We start from the raw sequence: 18,505 nt of genomic DNA, 5'->3' as shown, positions 1-18,505 counted from the left end.
GAGATGGTAGGATTTGTGGTGGTGGAAACTTTTTCTCTCTCTGCAAACTTAAGCATAACAAGCCCAGGGCACCTTGCTTTGTATTCTGTCCTGTATCGAGCTGTGCAGAGGTGCTCAGTTATCATGATGATAAATCAGTTTCTTCCAAGAGGGGCACGAAGATTTTCTTCCCTATCAAAACCTATAATGTAACTTTTCAGACCTTTCGGGGGCTTTAAAAGACAGTAAGAATATTTGATTCCCCTTGGCTTAAGGCTGCAGTATGATTTCAATACCAGTCACACTTACCCTGCATTAAGATGAGCAGATTTTAATTCTTACAGAGTCCTAGGTGCTATAACAATTGGTACAGAGGCTTCTGCTGAAAAGTACCTGAAAGGATGTTTACGCCACACTAGGGGGAAAAAAAAACAACACATGACCCTTTCTTTTGTCCATGATACTTCGCCATTGAAAGTAGAGGTCATGAGGCTATTTTTAACACTAAAGAATATGAAATATCTGGTAGGTGAAAGGGAGCATATGGAAACTGTATTGGTTTTACAGTTCAGTAGAACTCAGCATATTAAATGCTGTGAGTTTTTATGCACCACAGCCTGTGGGTTCCCAGCAGTGGGAATGCTGCTCTGCCTACTATACTTCCGGGTGTCACTCAAACCTCCCCTTTGACCTAATACCACCACTGTTCATTGTTGATGCAAAATTTGTCCCACTGACCATTCCACCACTGAGGCCTGCCTGCTTTCTTCCACTGCGATCTCAAATCCACGATCCCTCCTCTGAATATTTGTCACCGTCTTTGCTCCTTTCCCATCTCTAGCTTCTTTCCTGTTCCCCCCAGTTTCACAGATCTTAAGAGGAACCAGGGACTAGATTTTAAGACTTGAGTAGGAAAAGGAGCCTGGGGAGGTAGGACATCAGTATGGAGCTGCTGCTGCCCTCTGATGGGGCTTTAACACATCACCCCCAGTGGGTGGAGGCAGTTCTGGGCTTTCCTTCCTGTTTGGTGTCCTCAAGGCATGTAGTTTTACACCTTGTTTGCCTTGAGACCCTGGTGGTGTGATAAACTGTCTTGCTACAGCTCCTTCACATGGGCACCTTTCCTTTTATCATTTTCCTTTTTGTTCTTTCAGGGGGCACACAGTATGATCAAAATCACCTTATCCTCAACACTGTCAGCAAAGAGAAGGTAACACAAGTGTGGGAAGCCATGGTCCTGTAGACCCGAATGAAGAACACAGGGGGAGTATTTCTGGAGGTCCTCCAGAGCTACCTGACTTAGACAGAAAGAAAAAGAGGCCTGCTGCTGGAAGCATGAAGAAGAGAGCAGACCTCCTCCTTCAACAACTCTGAAGTCTCTCTTGAATCACGTTCCTGTGACCAGGACAACCTCTCATCTTAGCAAAAGACTGTGATCATTTTAAAACAAGCATCTGTCCTCTTGTTTCTTCCCCTTCCTTTCAGGAGCTGCTTAAACAGGTTGCTTCCTTAGCAGCTTTAGTATAACTTTTTCCAAAAAGCACCCTAAGACCTTAAGAGACGATGTATGTTTTAAATTATTTCCAAAGATAGAGAACAGGAACAAAGTTACCGACCTTGCAGGGCTACAAGTCCTGTACACGTTAAAGGGAAGGACAGAAGCTCAAGTTTGTAAGGTAGGAGACGCTTCAGCATCTGAGAAGAAATCGTTTATTAGGCCTGCAATTTTGGTCCCTGACCCTCTGTTTTCTGGACCGATTAATTATGCTGTAAAATGGGGAAAGCCTTAGTTCCTTAAAATATATATCTGAACAGCTAAGTATGAACCAAGTATGTTTCTGTTAATATTAAAAATTAGCAAATTTACAAAGACATCATGTCCACGTCCACTAACATTTACTAGCATAGGATCTGCATTATTCCCACTCCCTTGTGGGCTGCCTGAGACTGTCACGTGTGAGTACTGATGCTTGTCCTGTGCATCTACTGAAACAGTAGATTATGACCTAATCTATTAGCCCAGCCTCACGCGCCTACAGCTCGTTCTACAGTGTCAAGCAGGCCTTTGCTCAACTCAGATCTTTTAGCCCAGTTTTCCCCCTCCTAACCAGCTGCACGGGCATGAGGCCTGCAAGGGGCTGCCTTCCCTGGGAGGCCCCAGGGCCCCACAGCTGCTCTGACCACTGGGGGTGGCCTCGCATCACTTACTTCAGGAAGCAGACACTTGAGGTGTGGAAGGCTCCAGAGGATGACCAGCGATTCTCTCCAGAAAGAAGGGAAGGGAAGGAGGCTGTAAGCAATCCCTGTTGCCTGAATCTTGGGACTGAGAACCCTAAACCGCAGCGAGCATGTCAGTGAAGACTGAAAATGTTGAGCCGCTCACTGCACACGCACTGGCCAAGTTGTCCTCGTCACTGAATACTGGTGCTCCCGTCACATACCTCATTTCTGTTTCCAGTTATGCAATGTTGGTCCTCTGGAGTCTGCGGTGGGCACTGGCGGTCACCAGCAGTTTGCCCTGCAGTATTTAAGTCTGCTTGCACGTGTCCCATAGCGGCCGCCACGTCTGTCCTGTTCTCGGATGCAGCGCTGGCCTTAGGCCTCTACGCATCTCACTACCTACAGTACAGTGGGGGTAAGACCGTCTAGTGTGTTCAATTTCTCTCTCAAATAAACTTGGTTTTGGTTAACTGTATTGATAGAATCTGAGAGGATCCATTCAGGAGCCCTCCAAACACTTCCAAGAGGGTCAGGGGCAGATCAGAAATAAATGTCTGACATGGCGGGCTTCAGAGCTGCTGGATTAAGGGCAGAGAGAGATTTCTGACTGCCCTCACTTCAGAGTCGGTGGCAAAAGGGCACACGGCACTCTTCTGAGTAGAGATGCCCCCTCACTACCACCTGGGAGCCCTCAAGGCAAGAGGGCTGGCGTTTGTTCAGAGAAGTCAAAAGTGGCTTATTTACAGCTGGAAGAACCTCTTTCTTCTAAGGTAAATTTGTACTGGTGGGAACAGTAATTCTAGAGAAGAGCCCTCATCCGACACACTACAAACGGGTGTCTACCAGGAAGAAACAAAGGAAAAAGCTGCTCACCGAGGTCTCTGTCAGCAACTGAACGCTAGTGGCGGAGGAGCAGCAAAGCAGGAAACGGTCACTTTCCGCCAGTGAAGAGGGGGCAGAGACGAGGCTCAACAGCCGCAACGGGCCTACTGGGCAGTCAAAGCCCAAAGCTCCGGGCCCCAGTGGAAGGGTTGGCATTTCCACGGAAGAGTTCCCAGAGGAGCACGTTTCCATTGCTGAGAGAGGACTAGCTCGCTTATTTACAAAAGTAAGGTTTTAAGAAGTTAGAAACTCGAACATCTCCTTTCACTCTCTAAGAAAGGGATGAACCAAATCACCGGCTCGATTCTTCTATACGCCCCTAAGCGATTCAGAACTGAGGGCTGAGGACTGCTCTAGAGCAGAGGAATAAAAGACGAAGGGAACCCTGGCCACTCTGAAAAGTGCTCACTGATGAGTCTAGAAGCTTTAGTCAGCTCTTCATGCTGCCATTCCTCCACACATTGGAAGTTTTAACTCTCTCACAAACATTAAGATGGTGAAACAGTTTGAGCTACCAGAACAGAAAGTGCCACAACAATTTGCAAATATGCTGTGAAAAAAAAACAATAGACAATTTTCAATGACTTTACAGACAAGCCCAAGTGCGGATATTTTCATATCGTGTCCTTACGTACATTCATGTCCCTTGCGCTTGGCACAGAGAGAGCTTGGCAGATGGGCAGGCATGGCAGGTGATGGGAGAAAGCCCTGGGCAGGGCAAGGTGATGGCCGAGGGTGGGAGTGTGGCTATGAAATCTCTGTGCCTGGCTCAGAAGAAGGAAAATTACTGGCAAGAAGGGGTGTGGTTTTTACATTTATATCATGGAACTTGCAGTCTCATCTGGAAAGGGATGGCTAGAAAAAAGCTGGGGCCTGCAGGCACTCACCGAGTAAGAAAGCCAACAATCACCAAACTGAATGTTTATTTAAACAACGTTAATGACGGTCTTTCCTCGTGCATGTCCCCTTTCTACCTTCAGGAAGGCTTCTGGAACTTTAGAAAATGGAAAGGTTCTTTCAATAACTGGCTGAATCTGTAAAACACAAGAAAGGTTGACCGGTGGGTAAGAAAACCTACATCGCTCACCACAGACAACGAAGTTTACATAGGTACTTGGTTTCTTGGCGTCGTCAGCCAGGCCGCTCTCTCTCGGGTCTGTGTGGCGCCCCTGAGTCAGGGGCTCACAATGGGCCAGGCCGCAGCTGCACTGCTGCCCCTCCTGCCTCTGTCTCCCATAATGCGGCCCACCCGACCATCCACCTTACTCCCGCTCCACACTGTGAACAGAGCCCCCCTCCACAGCGCCCAAAGCCAGCACCCGGTAGCCACCACCATCCTGACCTCAGCCCTCTGCAGACCCCCACTCTACCAAAATGGGGTACTGGTCTGAGTGTGGGCTGTATGCGCCTCTCCTTTATGACATCTACCGCGTGTCCAGCCTAGGTCTCACCCAAGCCTGCCTGACCCATGGTCTGCAGTGTCCAGAGGACCGGTGTGGCCTCTTCACAGACTGCCTGCTACAGCTGGATGCACATCTCAGCCACGCTGTCCTGTGTGGCAGACACCAAAGAAGGCATCTGAAGGTTCCTGCTGTGCAGGCAGTGCACAGGACAGGGATAGATTTTATAAAATTTGTTAACTATTCGGCATATCTACTTGAGCAAAGCTGAGTGCATCATGGAACAGGCCACCTCCTCTGTATCCCCTACAATACCCAGCACAAAGTCAGGCACACAGCAGGAGCTTAATAAATGTCACTTAGGTGAAAACTAGCAGGGGCCCATCTGTGGCTGGGGCGGCCCTGGGGGCTTTGCTGGGCTGCAAAGTTGGTTAGAATTTACGGGAACGCCAGCTCGTAAAGGCTGGAATACTGCTGGCTCTGTGTGGTGTATCGTTAGTGCTGCCAGCAATTGCCTTTGAAACTGAAACCAGTTAGCATTCTCTCTCCCCACGCACACATCTGACTGAACTCATCCTTTTTAAAACTTCAGGCAAAAATCAGTAACTATCCACTTGGCATTTCAGTGAACTATCTCCCACTGCTCCACAGGCAGGAATCAGTTGTCAGAAGGCATGAGCTTACATCTTGCGACCCTTTTACAATAGGAAGAAGTACACGCTCTTGTGGTATTCAGATGGCCTTTCCTCTTGTGTGAATTTCACAGCCCCGCCACCAGAGAGCATCTCAGACCCCCAAAGTTCCCTTCTCCAAAACACTGACAATTTTTCTGTACTTATGAACCACGATAAGCTCATAACAGCGCCAGTATGGGCTGTCCTCACTATGTGCCAGGCACTCTAAGTGCTCTATTTTTTTTTACCTCATTTAATCCCGACAGCCACCTTATGAGGCAGGTACTGCTGTTATTCCCTTTTCACAGATGGATACGTTAAGGCAGAGTTAAATCACCAATGTCACATAACTGTTGGGTGGTAAGACAGGCTTTGAGCTGGTACCAGAGTGTCTGCTCTCCCCACTATACACTAAACCTTCTGTACATCATCAGCTGCTTTCCATATCTACTAAAATCTTAAGGGGAGAGAAAGGTAATCAAGAATTATATGGATTCATCACAGCCTGCATCTTGGCTGGCCTGCCAGCCATGTTAATGAACCATGTTAATTGGCCATGCCAGCTCAGGATCCAGGCTGTGTCCAGGTCACTGAGATAGCCCAAGCGTGGTCCCTCGGCCACCACCCCCACTGCACCTATGGAGGACACCACTGGTTTATAACTGTAGCCCTCCCCAGCAAGCTAAGCATGACCTCAACACAGCTGCTGCTATGAACAGAACAGATTTGAGCCAGCCTATTGGAGGAAACCTACTTGCTTATCTGGTAGAAGAGTGGAGAGCATCCAAGCTGTTCCAGCATGTCCCACCCAGAACCTTCTGAACCCAGCCGCTGGGACATTGCTTTCTGGATGCTGATTACCTGAAAAGGAATCACCTGAATGCATGCTTAAAACGCAGAGTTCTTGGTCTCCTGTTAGACCAACTCCATCAGAATCTCTAGGGGAGAAGAATTTTCTGCACATCAGAGCGGGAAATCACTACAACCTTTCGCCTTACGCTGAGGGTTCCTGACTTGTGTCAATCAGGGGCACATCCACCCACTCCACAGGGGCTGAGCGTCTTCCTTCTAAGTGCCAGGTGCTGACGCAGAGCAGCACACAAAGCAGGCACCTGAGAGAGAAATCAAGAAAGGAGGCAACAGGGACTAACTCGTCACGGAGCAACCACAGCAGCGTTATGGGGAGCCGCTCCACAATGAGGGGCTGCCTGGCAGGCTCCACCCAAACCTGGCCAGAGACGCAGAGTCTGAACTGATGACCCACGCAGCTGGCAGCGACGGCACGCTTTAATCTGGCTGGTCAGGCCCATTGTGGCGGATAATCCACTCGGGCTGACTGGGGCATAACGGGCATTCAGCTCTTCCCGAAAGTGACAATGAAGAAGAGGCTTTCAATGAACAGGCAGGCAAATGCCACTGCTGGCTGAATATGTGACATCAAACAGAGATTAACAGCATAAAGAGGCAGTGTCTACGCGCAGCCTCACACCAGACCCAGAATGCTTGTTTGTGATGGACAAAGGGATCAGAGCAAAAACCCAGAGAGGGGAAACAAAGGTTACCCACGGCACGGTGGGGACGCTGCTGCAATGACTGCTGCAGCCCGGCCCACGCACGGAGCCCTGGTATAAAGCGGCGGGCTGCACACAGCACTTGGGGGCAATGCGGGCGCACAGGGATAGAAGCTGACTGGGAGCCCACGGCTGCAGCTTTCCAGCATCCCAGTCTCGAACCCAAATCCAAGCTCTCCTGATGGCCCTTCCCTTCCTTAAACAAAGGGCGCACAAAGCCAGGCCCTGACACCCATCCCTGAGAAGAGGACCACAGGAGGGACCTTGGGCTCCCTGGAGCAGCCCGGGAACACTTGTCAGCAGCAGTTGGGAAGCCTCCCACCTCCGAGGCAGAAGTCCTCTTGCTGAGAGCTAGTGGGGAGGGCACGCCCCCAGGCAGCCCCAGCGGCCAGGGGAGGCTCTCCCTCAGTCCCCACTTCTCGCAGGAATCACTGAACAGTAAAGCCCAACAAGGGTGGGAGGAGTCGGGGGATCTCTGAGCCAGCCTGCTGGACAGATTAGAAACTGAAGTGCATGTGGTTACGGGCCAAGTTCAAGGTCAGAGCTCTTAGCAAAGGAGCAGAGGGAGGATCCCGGACCCCCGATGTCATCACTGCACAGCTTGGGGACACTTTGGGGAGGGAACTCTGAGTCTGTCACCTCTTCCCCAGACCCTCAGCTACAGCCTCTATCAGGCACAGAAACTGACCTCAGAGTGTGGAGAGTAGGAGGGGACAGAGGCCCAGGGTGACCTAAAGCCCTTGGCATGATCCCAGTCCATCACCGGGGACAGGCCCAAGGCCCACAGTAGGGGCAGCAGGGCCGCAGCTGACCACCATCTCATGGAAAGGGGTAGCTCTGAGTTCCTCCACAGGGCCAGGACTTCCAGAGTCAGGATGAAGGGGGAAAAGGAGGCTTAACCTAAGGAGATATGAGGAAGGAAAGGGTGGGCTTTGCTCAGACTTGCTATTTCTGAATTCCCTGGCCCCAGATGGAAAACTCAAGGCTGGAAGATAGGAGGTGTGATTAGGAGGTGAGATGGGAGGGGGAGGGTGCAGGAGGAAGCTACTCCCCAAGGGAGTAAACATACCCATTCTAGAAGCATCCCAGGGCTGTCCCTAGGCCCCCTTGAAAAAAGGCACTCAGAGCCAGAAGGTAAGAGGAGAAACTCAGCCTGTGTCTCCCCACAGAAACAACTTCAGACACATCTGAAAAACTTCAGCAGCATCAAGGCTATGAGGTCCAGGAGGTGCCTGCCACATCTGGCAAGACAGCGCTCTCCTAGCAGTCCCGGAGACTCAGTCCCTAACCATACGTTCTTTCTATGGGGGAGAGCGGGAATCCAGTTGCAAATAAAGGAGTTTAAAGTTTTGGAATACAGTTCATTGCAAAATTAGGGCCCAGCCATTCCAAGAGGGGTCTGGAAAATCATCTGCCTCAGAACCTACGGCACGCTCCACAGCTGTCCTGGCCAAAACTCTGCCCGAGCCACGTGTGGCGATCTGCATTTAATCAAAAGTAAGGAAAATTAACAATCTGCTCCTTCAGTAGCACCAGCCACATTTCAAGTGTGGCTACATGTGGCTAGGGGTTACCACACTAGGCAATGCAGACAGAGACCATTATTATTCACTGCAGAAAGTTCTAGTGAACAGTGCTCAGGATGCAACTCAGCATGGCCAACACATCTCTCCACACCCTACACCAAAGCAAAATGCCTACCAGCCCTCAGTAACAGTTTTGAATTAAATTCAAGTAAGTTCCATAGGGACTATGCTGATGCTGGCTACAATAATTAAACTAAGATATGCACAACATCACTCAACCAAGACATCTGGTTGGTCACCTAGGCTCTTGAATGGACCTGTGGACTCAAATGGCCTTAATAACACAAAGAACACAGGTGGGCATACACATACTCAGGAAGATGAAAGGGTCCAAAGGATCCCATACTTGAGCCCCAGCCATCGAGTTCCCCTCCTCAGGGGCAGCAACCAATAGTTCAAGTTTCTTTCATGTCTTTTGATGTTTCATGCATTGTGGTAGGTACCCCAACACCAATAGTTAGCTAAGAAGTATTAAGAACAGGAAATGTTTATGGTGCTTAGAAAATGCCAGTAAACTTCAGGCATAAGGCACAATTTCAGTTTCAGCCCATTAAACTCAATGTGCTAATTACATGCTACATGTACAAAAAAATCATGTTTTTGTTTCACCCTACTGAATCACAGAACATCTTTGGAATTCCCAAGAAGCTGGTAATGGAGGTGGTCTGACAAGAAGCAGCTCCATGACTGAGGGACAGGAGTCAAAGGAGATTCTGTGAGATAACTTTTCCTACCTTTTGGATTTAGAATCTTACAGATGTATTATTCATTCAAAAACTTAAAGCATTTTAAAAGAATAGGCTCTTCTGGTTCATGGCTGTATGTACACTGTCAAATAACAACTCCAGGTCATCTACTGGACACCTGCTAATTAGATTCATCAAGCACTCAGCCAAAGCCTGGAAAGATTTCAATGTCTTCGTCCAATTTAACAAGCTTTACTAACCACATAATATGTAAGTAGATCGGTTCTGTTATCCTTTCCAATCTTCCAGTGTAGACAGGCAATGACCTCTCACACCCACAACAAAGCAGGATGCACGGGACAGCTGACCTTTTGTGGATCCAGGGTCACGTATCAATCACCACAGTCCCAGAGCCCTTCATGGTCAGAAATGAGCCCAAACGGCCCTGGTGAGAGAAGAGGATCAAAGGCTAAAGGACCACCTCCTCAGTCTCCCTGGAGGAGGACATGACACCCAAAGGGCATCTTTATTTCTACTATGTCCTCTTTTGGCCATGCCACCTGGTATCTACCAGATTTAGTGGGGACACATATGCAAGTCGCCTCTCTTCTCTGTTGCATAAGTAGTAATTCCAGAGAGAGTCACAATATTTCGAACACAGAAGAGTGATGATAAGCATGTGGTCAGTCTGGAGCAGAGGTTAGGACAAGTGTGGTGACTTCCAGAGGACGGGGACCTTCTAAGGATGGGGCTCCATCCCCATTCAGCACTATGTAGAACTATGGGCCATATGATCTGATGACAGCTCACCTCCTTCTTCCTAGAAGTAAAATAAGCCCCTCTGGGGGATGTGTGGAGAACCCTACAGAGAGGCACTCAATTCCAGTCATGACAAGGCTGTCCCTGTTCACCCAGTACACATCAACACTTAGAAATCTGAGAAAAGGCATGCAAACTTGGGACCAAAATATTCTGGAAAGAGTAATGAGCCACTTTCTATCATAGCTTCCTTGCCTGTGATAGTACAACTACAAAAAAAAAAACCTAAATGCACAAAAAAGCAACCAGTATTTTCCTAAAAACATTCTTTTCCAAAACCAAAGTGGAAAGACGAAATGGGCCAGCGAGGGGCAGGTGCCAACACAGGAAAACCCATCTCAAGAGGCTCTTTCCATGTGGCTTAGAGAGGATCACGTGGTGTGCCCTGCTCCAACTCTTTCCCTGCCCACCGTAAAATGACAAGGACATGGCAATTTTAAGCTCAAGTCCCAGATCAGCTTCAAGCACTAAGCATGCAGCTTCATGGTGGGGAGGGAAAAGTGCAGGACTGGGGTCAGGAAGTATGAGCTCTGGTCCCACTTCTGCAAACTTGAACGTGTCCCTTTATCCTTTTGAGCCAGTTTTCTCATCTATAAAATGATAATCATTGTATCTATGACCTCATGCAACCCTCAGGGTATATAATTTTCCTCATTCTGTAATTCCATATTAATTTCTCAATAAAAATCATAAATATCAGCACCAGAATATGAATTTGCTTCCAGAGATGGCATGTCTGGGCCATGAAAACCACATAAGAACTTAAACAAGCAGGTAGTAACCGAGGAGTCTTTCTCAACTTCTATCAACCCTGGGAGGCCTTCTGACACTCAAAAACTAGGCTTTAGAGAGCAGTCCCTCACCATCAAGTCAGGACAGATTCAAACAGAAACACCAACCAGCTGTCTCCACCAAAATCTCAAATCTCCATCAATTCTGAACTATGTCCTGCCCACTGACCCTCTCAGACGTACCATTTATTTGCCATCAATTTTATGACACTGGCCTGGGAACAGGAGACCCGGTGACCCAACTTATGGTCCAGTTCTACTGAGGTTTAGAGTCACACTGTTTGTTCCCCTCGCTCATCTGGAAATCTGCTTGCCTCCAAAGCAGCCTCACCCTCAGAAGCTCAAGAAGCAATTCAGCTGTAAACTCACAAGGCTATCCCCACCTCTGTGCAATGACTGTCTTCATGGTACCTTTTTTTTTCAGGATTACTATCAGAATGTTAGCAGCCTAGCTGTAGGTCCCAGCCCGACTGCCATCTAACCAAGTGTCTCTGAGAAAAGCATATAAGCTCTCTGGGCCTGCCTCTCATCTTAAACCAAGGGGGCTGCCCTAGATGGCATAGGCTCTTTCTCGAATGCAGCCGTCTGTGGCTGTGACTCCCATGGAGACAGAGCCCAGAACATAGCATTTGAATTTGGCATATAAGGCAGCATGGACACTGGCCGAGCCTACGTCTGTAGAGCTCCCACTGACTGGGCTTGCTAGGAAGGTCGCCCAGGTGGCCAGGGACACCCTGGCAACACACTCACCTTTCCCGCCTCCACCAGTTCCGCAATGTCATCTAGGCATGGACCGCTGGCCATGAAAAAGGCCCAGCGGTAATGGACTCCTTGCCAGAAATGCTAAAAAGGAAACAAAACATGTCACATTTCAGAAGGGAAGAAATCTGACTAAATGCAAATTTAGGGAAACGTATTTCCTGGATGACTGAGACAGACAAACTGCTTCCCCATCTCACGCTGCCACAATGAGCTGTACACCCAGCATGGCGACGGACAGACAGTGGATGCTCATGAGTGTTTCATAACTGAGTGAGTGAACAGAGCTACACCCACGTGAACTCGGGCTTCTCCCCCAAGTTGTGACTGTCAGGCAAGCAAGCACAGGAAAGCTCTTCTTCCAAGGGCAGTCTCACTCACTCGGTTTCTCCCCTAGGAGATATGAGGGGCTGAGACCTCTACACTTTCCCTACCAAGATGTGAATAAAGCCCCGAGGCACCAGAAAAGAGGCTTTACCTAATTCAGGAATGCTTCAAGGGCATAAGGCACCGAAACATGATCTTAGACAAGAAATGCAATCACAATTTTTTTTTTCCAGGCTCAGAGGAATAAGACAGTTTTAAAAGCAAAATGAAGTGCAAAGTTCCTCATGAGTCGTGGCTGGACCTTCCCCTATAATTACACCAAGTCCCAAGTCACTGAATGCTATGATGGGACAAAATGCCCCCCCAGATGAAGATTAGCAAAAATCTTATACCAAGAAGGTTCAAGACCACTCTAGTGCCATACCCACTTTTGATTATTCTTCAAAACAGAGATTATCAAAACAGCAAGTGAGCTGAGGTTCTGTGTGATACCTCAATGACCCTCCCAACTAAACGTCATCAGATGAGAGCAATCCAGAGGTAGGACGGGGCCAGCCAGTGGCCACCTGCCGCCTCCCTCCCCACACCTGCCCACCACCGTCGGGCGAGCACAGGCTTTCTGCACTGAGCTGACGATCAGCTACCATCTCGGCATGAAGCTGGCAGGGGCAACAGAACTCTCCTGCTCTGCCTCAGGCCTCCATGGTTGTGTCATGTAGGTCCAGTTACCTCTTTCAGCCTGCATCCTGGCCTGCAGGGTGGGGGCACCACCACCTCGCTGATGGGGATGTTGGAGGGACTAAACGCGAATGTATGCAAAGTATCTGACACAGGAAGGATTCGACAAGTATCTATCTAGTGCTGAAAGTAAAGCTTGTTGAGGAAAGACTGGGGCCATGCAAACCAGTCTTTAAGACCGCGGAGAAACAGACAAACCCAACCTGCTGTCGAGGCAGAGCTTCACAATGGATGTGCCCAGAATGGCTTACTGGTTTGGCTGAGTGACTCCCTAGCTCATCGTCCAACCTGGAACACTGTTAAGAGTTAAAGGGGTCACTGGTAATCACTATCCCAGGAGCACAGATGCAAGCAGACCCAAGCTCACCCCAGAGTAGGGATGACAAGGCCTTGGAGTAGCAGGGCAGAGCCCGGGCTGACAAAGTCTCCAGACGGCACGCTCTTGGCTCAGGGCGCTCTCAGTATGCCGTTTAAATACTATCAACATTAATAAAATGGATAACCAACAAAATAAATAAATAAATACTATCAACATCTCCTGTGTGTGTCATAGCATGAAAGAGGTCAGGAAGCACTGGTCTAGGGAACTAAAACAAACAAAACCAAATTTGAAGGCTCAGGCAGCTAGACAAGAGGCATTGTCTCTCCCAAGCTTATAGCAGGTCCAGTTAATTATAATCACAGGAGACCTCTTCATGTACTTGTCCATAAGGCCTGGCCTTATCAACTACAATTAAAACGTTCTGGTAATTGTTCACGGTTTCAAGGAAGGAACAGCGATGCTCACAGCTGCCGGATCCTCGGTTCTTCATGGCAGGTTGCTCTGTACAGTGAAACTTCCGGTCTGCAACAGCAGAATTGTTATGTTCTGCTCTAAGGGATCTGCGATTTCTTTTTTTTCCAGGCCATTACAGGAGAGAGTAAACCAATGCAGGCAGGCACTACAATGAGGCTTTAACTGTGCACATTCTCAGGAAGACATCAGAAACTACTTAAAAGGTTTTCGCATGAGATTACCACTATCATCTTTCCAGAAAGGGAGAGGGAAAATGAAGAGAGCTAGGCCTGTTTTACTCTCAGAGGACAACTCTGAAGCTCAACTTGTTAGAGGTCTCCCTGGAACACCAACTGTGAAATCTTACGGAAAACTTAAACTTATATGTTAAAGCACTTGGGAAGCCTGGGTTTGATGAAAAGGGAAAGAAGAGACAAAGGACAGCTGAGACTCCTCTCTCCACAGCAAAGCGCCCTGTGGACACTGCTCCCGGGTGCTGTCTGAACCAAGTGAAAGGAAAGAACCTGGAGCACACTGCCCGGCTGGTTCACTCCTGTCGCCCAGACCCAGTTCCTAAGGACTGAGCAGCGTCTCCTCCATCACGGCCCTTCTTCCCCGCCTCTAAGGACGCGGTCAGTACAGAGCATTTGAGAAACTTAAAAGTCCTAAACTCCAACCCCAAAAGCTTCCAAATTAATGTCTAGAATCAGGAAGAAGCTGAAGATACTTATTGAGCCAGTCGCCTTGCAAATATGGGGCAGTGTAGCTCAACATACAATCTTTTTACCCTCGAGGAAACTTTTATTGCCTTTCTCCTGAGCCTGAAGTATTTTGCCTAATTAAAAAAATAAAACATGTATCTTTATTTTTTTATATCACTTATTCCATTTGAGGTACTGGCATATCCCATTGTTACTACCATGAAAACAGCTGGCTCTATGCTGTCTTAATAAAACTTCCACCCTCATACACAAGAGACTTATGTATTAAAACGGAGAAACAGAGAGAGAGCCATCAGGCACAGACAAGAAAAAAACAGAAGTTGTAGCAGACGGAATCGAGAGAGGTAATATAGCTAATCATAAAGGCTAACACTTAACAAGCACATTTTGGTACTAGGCATTGTGCCAAGTTCTTCACATGGAAGATTTCATTTAATTCCTACAATACCCAGTAAGGGAGACACCATGAGCTGCATTTCAGGTGAAGATGCTGAGGCTTAGTGACACTAAGTCATTTTCATGGGTTACACAGCTATCAAAGGGGAGGCAAAAATTTGTAGCCAGTCAGTATGGGACTCCAGAGTTTCTTTTCTCTTGGAGGAGAAAAGGCTCAGAGGAAACTCAATCCCAGAAGCCTGAGGTGCCTGCTGGCTCTCGCCAACCAAGACTCTACCCCTACCTTCAGCGTCTTAGAACCCACGGTGACGCCTGTCTGCAGCATGCCGTCCGCGATGCCCAACCGGTCCATGTTCAGGAGGAAAGGAGTCACCAGAGTCACATACGTGGCTCCCGACCACTTCTTGAGGAAATTGAGAGCCCAGGTTTCGGTAGCTCCACCAACATTGTCGAGGATAAAGTCAAACCTGGAGAGGAAGAACCATATCAAAACATCCTGGTCAGCCTTTACCCAGGGCTCCAAGCCGCCTTCACTCCCTCCGCCAGGTAGCTCCATGGTTTGTTTCTGCGACAGCTTACAACAGCAGAGGGGTGGCTGCTCGGACAAACGAGAAAAGGCACATCTACTTACTGGGCTTTCTCCAAGGGAAGTCAAATGTGATTTCTTTTTTCAATCACAAAATCACCTTATTTTTTAATACTTTAAGAATGACTTAAACAAGTGGTTTTCAACTGAGAGTGATTTTGGTCCCCAGGAGACATATTAGGCAATGTTTTGAGAGATTTTTAGTTGTGACAATTGGGGGAGGTGGTGGTAAGGGGGTATTAGCATTTGTAGGCAGGGAGTGACGATAAAACATCCTAAAACACACACAAAATAAGTATCTAGCCCCAAAATGTCAACAGTTGAGAAACTAAGGTTGCCAAGGCTGAGACACCTTGACTCAAGAGAACTGCAAAGCTGTTCATCCAGTATAAGTCACAGCACTCTTTAGTGCATGTGAATACTTAGGACAGGAGTGTATTAGATTTTGACCCACGTGAGTGATTTGCTTTTATTCCCTTCACAATCAGATCTGCGTGTAGAAGCATCCTCTTCACCTTCTGGAATTTTCTTTTGGTTTCATGTACAACATCAGCACAATGCCTACAGGGAAATCAACAGCCTGCTCTCAACCTTCAGTTCTGCTCTAACATGCCAAAAATACCCAGTCATAATGCAATCCACAGGAACTAACAGATATTCAACTCCTTAAATCTAATCTAAAATTGCTGTAATCACTACGTTTTACTTAAAGGGGATAAAACCCAAAGAAGTTTTGAAATACTTTTGAAAACAAAGATCTATTTAGAGAATACATGCTTATGCATCAAGCAAGCTAATAGAGGAATTCCTTTTCCGCAAACCCTTTCTCCCTTCTGAATCCATCTGCATGAAGTCAAACATCAAAGCTTCTAAAACCGACTTTGGCCAACTTTGTGGCCCTTGAGTCTTTCGTGGGACTAAACTAAACAAAAGCAAATAGAAACCGAAGCATATGAAGTGCAGAAGAGTGACCTTACTAGGTTATGCTTCTCATTAGGAAAAAAAGACTAACTGAAAATTCTTTTCATGAGTATAAGTTTCTACTTTTAAGTTCCTATTTCATTCCCAAATTTTAGATAAACAAATATGATGATACTTAATTTAGATAAAACTTAAGGGCAGCCTGAAACCGAAAGGCACTCAGTCATGTCCAGCTCTTTGCGACCCCGTGGAATATACAGTCCATGGGATTCTCCAGGTCAGAATACTGGAGTGGTAGCCTTTCCCTTCTCCAACCCAGGTCTCCCACATTGCAGGCGGATTCTTTACCAGCTGAGTCACAAGGAAAGCCTGAGAATACTGGAGTGGGGAGCCTCTCCCTTCTCCAGCAGATATTCCTGACCCAGGAATCAAATCGGGGTCTCCTGCATTGCTTGCAGGTGGATTCTTTACCAACTCAGCTATGAGGGAAGCCATGGCATTACAGAGGGCAGCCTGCCATTACAGAATTGGCACTGCCTGAGAGAAGGAGTCCAGAGACCAGGCTGCAGACCCGGCTCTCCCACTGATGATGAAGTGGCATCATCCTGAGCATGAAAATACTCCTGAATTCTCTGCCCTTTATGTTCTTGACTGTAGCATGACAGAGTAGGGCTGAAGGACTTCAAAGCCCTTTCCTGCTGTAAAATCCTAGGATTCAAATCTAAAAGGCTATTTGGAAAAAGGAACAAATTTATTCTAGGTGGATTAAGAGACCAACCTCCAGGCAGAAGCTGCAAAGATCAATTTTAACTAAGCAGTCATTCAAAAAATAACAGCCTGCGTTTGTGAGCTAGTGAGGTTCTCTAACTGGAAAAGAGCAAACAGGAGGAGCAAAGCCACTGGACAGAGATGCAGAGGGGCACAGTGAGGAGCAGAGGGGAGGCCGGCCTGTGTGCGTGCCCGCCTTCACCCGCCAGGGCTTCTCTCCTCTGGAGACAGGCTGCAGACATGCATGAACTAGATAGCAGGGGGATGGCCGCCTTGGCCTGTCTCCTGCGGCTGTTCCCAGAAGCAGCAGGAGAGAGGTGACTGGCTGACACTACTACTATGTGGAAGCCTAGGTCTTTCTCTCTTTTTAAAGCTATGAAAATATACTTCTACTTAAAGTGAGCAACAGTAATTAGCTTCTGAAAACTAATTTAAGGGACTTTCCTGATGGTCCAGTGGCTAAGACGCCATGTTCCCAACGCAGGGGGCCTGGGTTCGATCCCTGGTGGGGAACTAGATCCCACATGCCACAGTTAAGACCTGGCGCAGCCATATGAATAAATCATCTTAAAAAAAAAAAACTAATTTAAAAAAGGAAAAAGGAAAAATCTTTGCATCAGAAGCAGTGAAATAGCTCCTGAGACCCTGCAGCAGCTTTGCCTGGGCTGAGTGAAGACCAGGTTCTGAAATACCTCCCTGTCTCTGCTTGAGCCACAGTCAGGATGGACGGGGGCCTGAGAGAATTCCAGAGTCCGGTCCCACTTGGTACGTTCAGTCAAGTAACAGCCTGGCGTTCAGGCACGATGACAACATCCATTACTGGTATCTACACGCCTCTGCTTCTCTGAAACCCCCAGTATAAAGGCAAGATGCTAACCACATACGCCACGTGCTGCTCTAGGTTCTACCCATGGTGGCAAAGGCCACTGGGGGGAATATACCTTCCAACACGGCCTTCTTATGCGGCGGGGTAAAAGCAGTTAGCTTAAAAAATAGCAGAAGGTAAGCAAAATATCTTCCTCAGTACAAATCACAGTACATGATCATGCTGTATTAACATCTGGAGGAAAAACAGAAACCAACCTAAACGACCTCTAGTGACACAAAGTGTTTTCACAGACTCTTCTCTAAGATGCCAGCATGGCTGTAAGGCCACCAAACCATCTCAGGCGTGCATCATCAATCGTCCTTGTTCCCACCTTCCCAATATGTACACTGTTTGGATACATACGGCTTTGAAGATTTCAACTGCTCTTCCACATTTCCGGATTTGTAATCAATCACGTCGTCTGCCCCAAGCTTCCTCACAAGTTCACTGGCATCCTGGGAGCAGACTGCTGTCACGTGAGCATCCCATGCTTTCATTACCTGCCCAAAAAGGAAAAAAAAGGGGAGGGGGGCAGGAAAACTGCATTAAACAAAAAAATAGTTGGCACCACATGATGTACATACATCAGCTTAATCTCTAGACAATGCTAATACTTTGTCTTAACAAGAACTACAGGAAGCCGTCTGCCAGAGGCTAGTAAAAATGATTAAATTTTTGCTCACAAAGAAAGATCCAAGAAACAGATCTCATTTTCCCTGGACGAGACAGTGAGTCACCTTAATTTCGTGAAGTTATAACCAATTCATTTAAAGAAGGGCTCAGAATCTCACCAGCATCAGAAAAGACAAAAGTTGATGACCTTAAGCTTAGCATTTTCATTGATGACAAAGGTAACGGGAAAAAACACAACGTCCTCAGAAAATAACTATTTCAAATGTATCCAGAGCATAAAAACACAACATCACTTCATTTGCGTTTCCAATAAGTATAACCTTGAATCAGACAACTGCATCAAAGCAATCAGGTACTGGGTAATAAGTGAAAGGTGCTCTTAAAAATAGGGGAAGAAAATGTGG

The 18,505-nt window shown here is 47.5% G+C and overlaps 2 protein-coding genes across 6 annotated transcripts in view; one reads left to right on the top strand and one right to left on the bottom strand.

Annotated features, from left to right (window-relative positions):
• The window catches only part of AIM1 (absent in melanoma 1), a 227,428-nt gene extending 224,754 nt beyond the window's left edge, over positions 1-2,674 (top strand). For all 3 annotated transcript variants that reach the window (XM_018053108.1, XM_018053109.1, XM_018053110.1), the window contains one exon: positions 1,134-2,674. In XM_018053108.1, the coding sequence (XP_017908597.1) occupies positions 1,134-1,222 (89 nt within the window). In that variant the 3' untranslated portion in view covers positions 1,223-2,674. The remainder of the gene's footprint in view (positions 1-1,133) is intronic.
• The window catches only part of RTN4IP1 (reticulon 4 interacting protein 1), a 53,194-nt gene continuing 38,308 nt past the window's right edge, over positions 3,620-18,505 (bottom strand). The window contains exons 6-10 of one of the 3 annotated variants that reach the window (XR_001296074.2): positions 17,832-17,968; positions 14,609-14,792; positions 11,359-11,451; positions 9,259-9,443; positions 3,620-4,115 (exon numbers count right to left, since the gene is read on the bottom strand). Coding sequence is in view for 2 of the 3 variants with exons in the window: in XM_005684608.3 (XP_005684665.1) it covers positions 4,008-4,115; positions 11,359-11,451; positions 14,609-14,792; positions 17,832-17,968 (522 nt within the window). In the remaining variant the exon portion in view is untranslated. The remainder of the gene's footprint in view (positions 4,116-9,258; positions 9,444-11,358; positions 11,452-14,608; positions 14,793-17,831; positions 17,969-18,505) is intronic. The other 2 variants (XM_005684608.3, XM_005684606.2) reach the window with 2 other exon arrangements.

The sequence above is a fragment of the Capra hircus genome, chromosome 9, assembly GCF_001704415.2.
Source record: "Capra hircus breed San Clemente chromosome 9, ASM170441v1, whole genome shotgun sequence".
NCBI lineage: Eukaryota > Metazoa > Chordata > Mammalia > Artiodactyla > Bovidae > Capra > Capra hircus.
The sequence above is the reverse complement of the archived record's forward strand: the minus strand, read 5'-3'. Positions and strand labels throughout refer to the sequence as shown.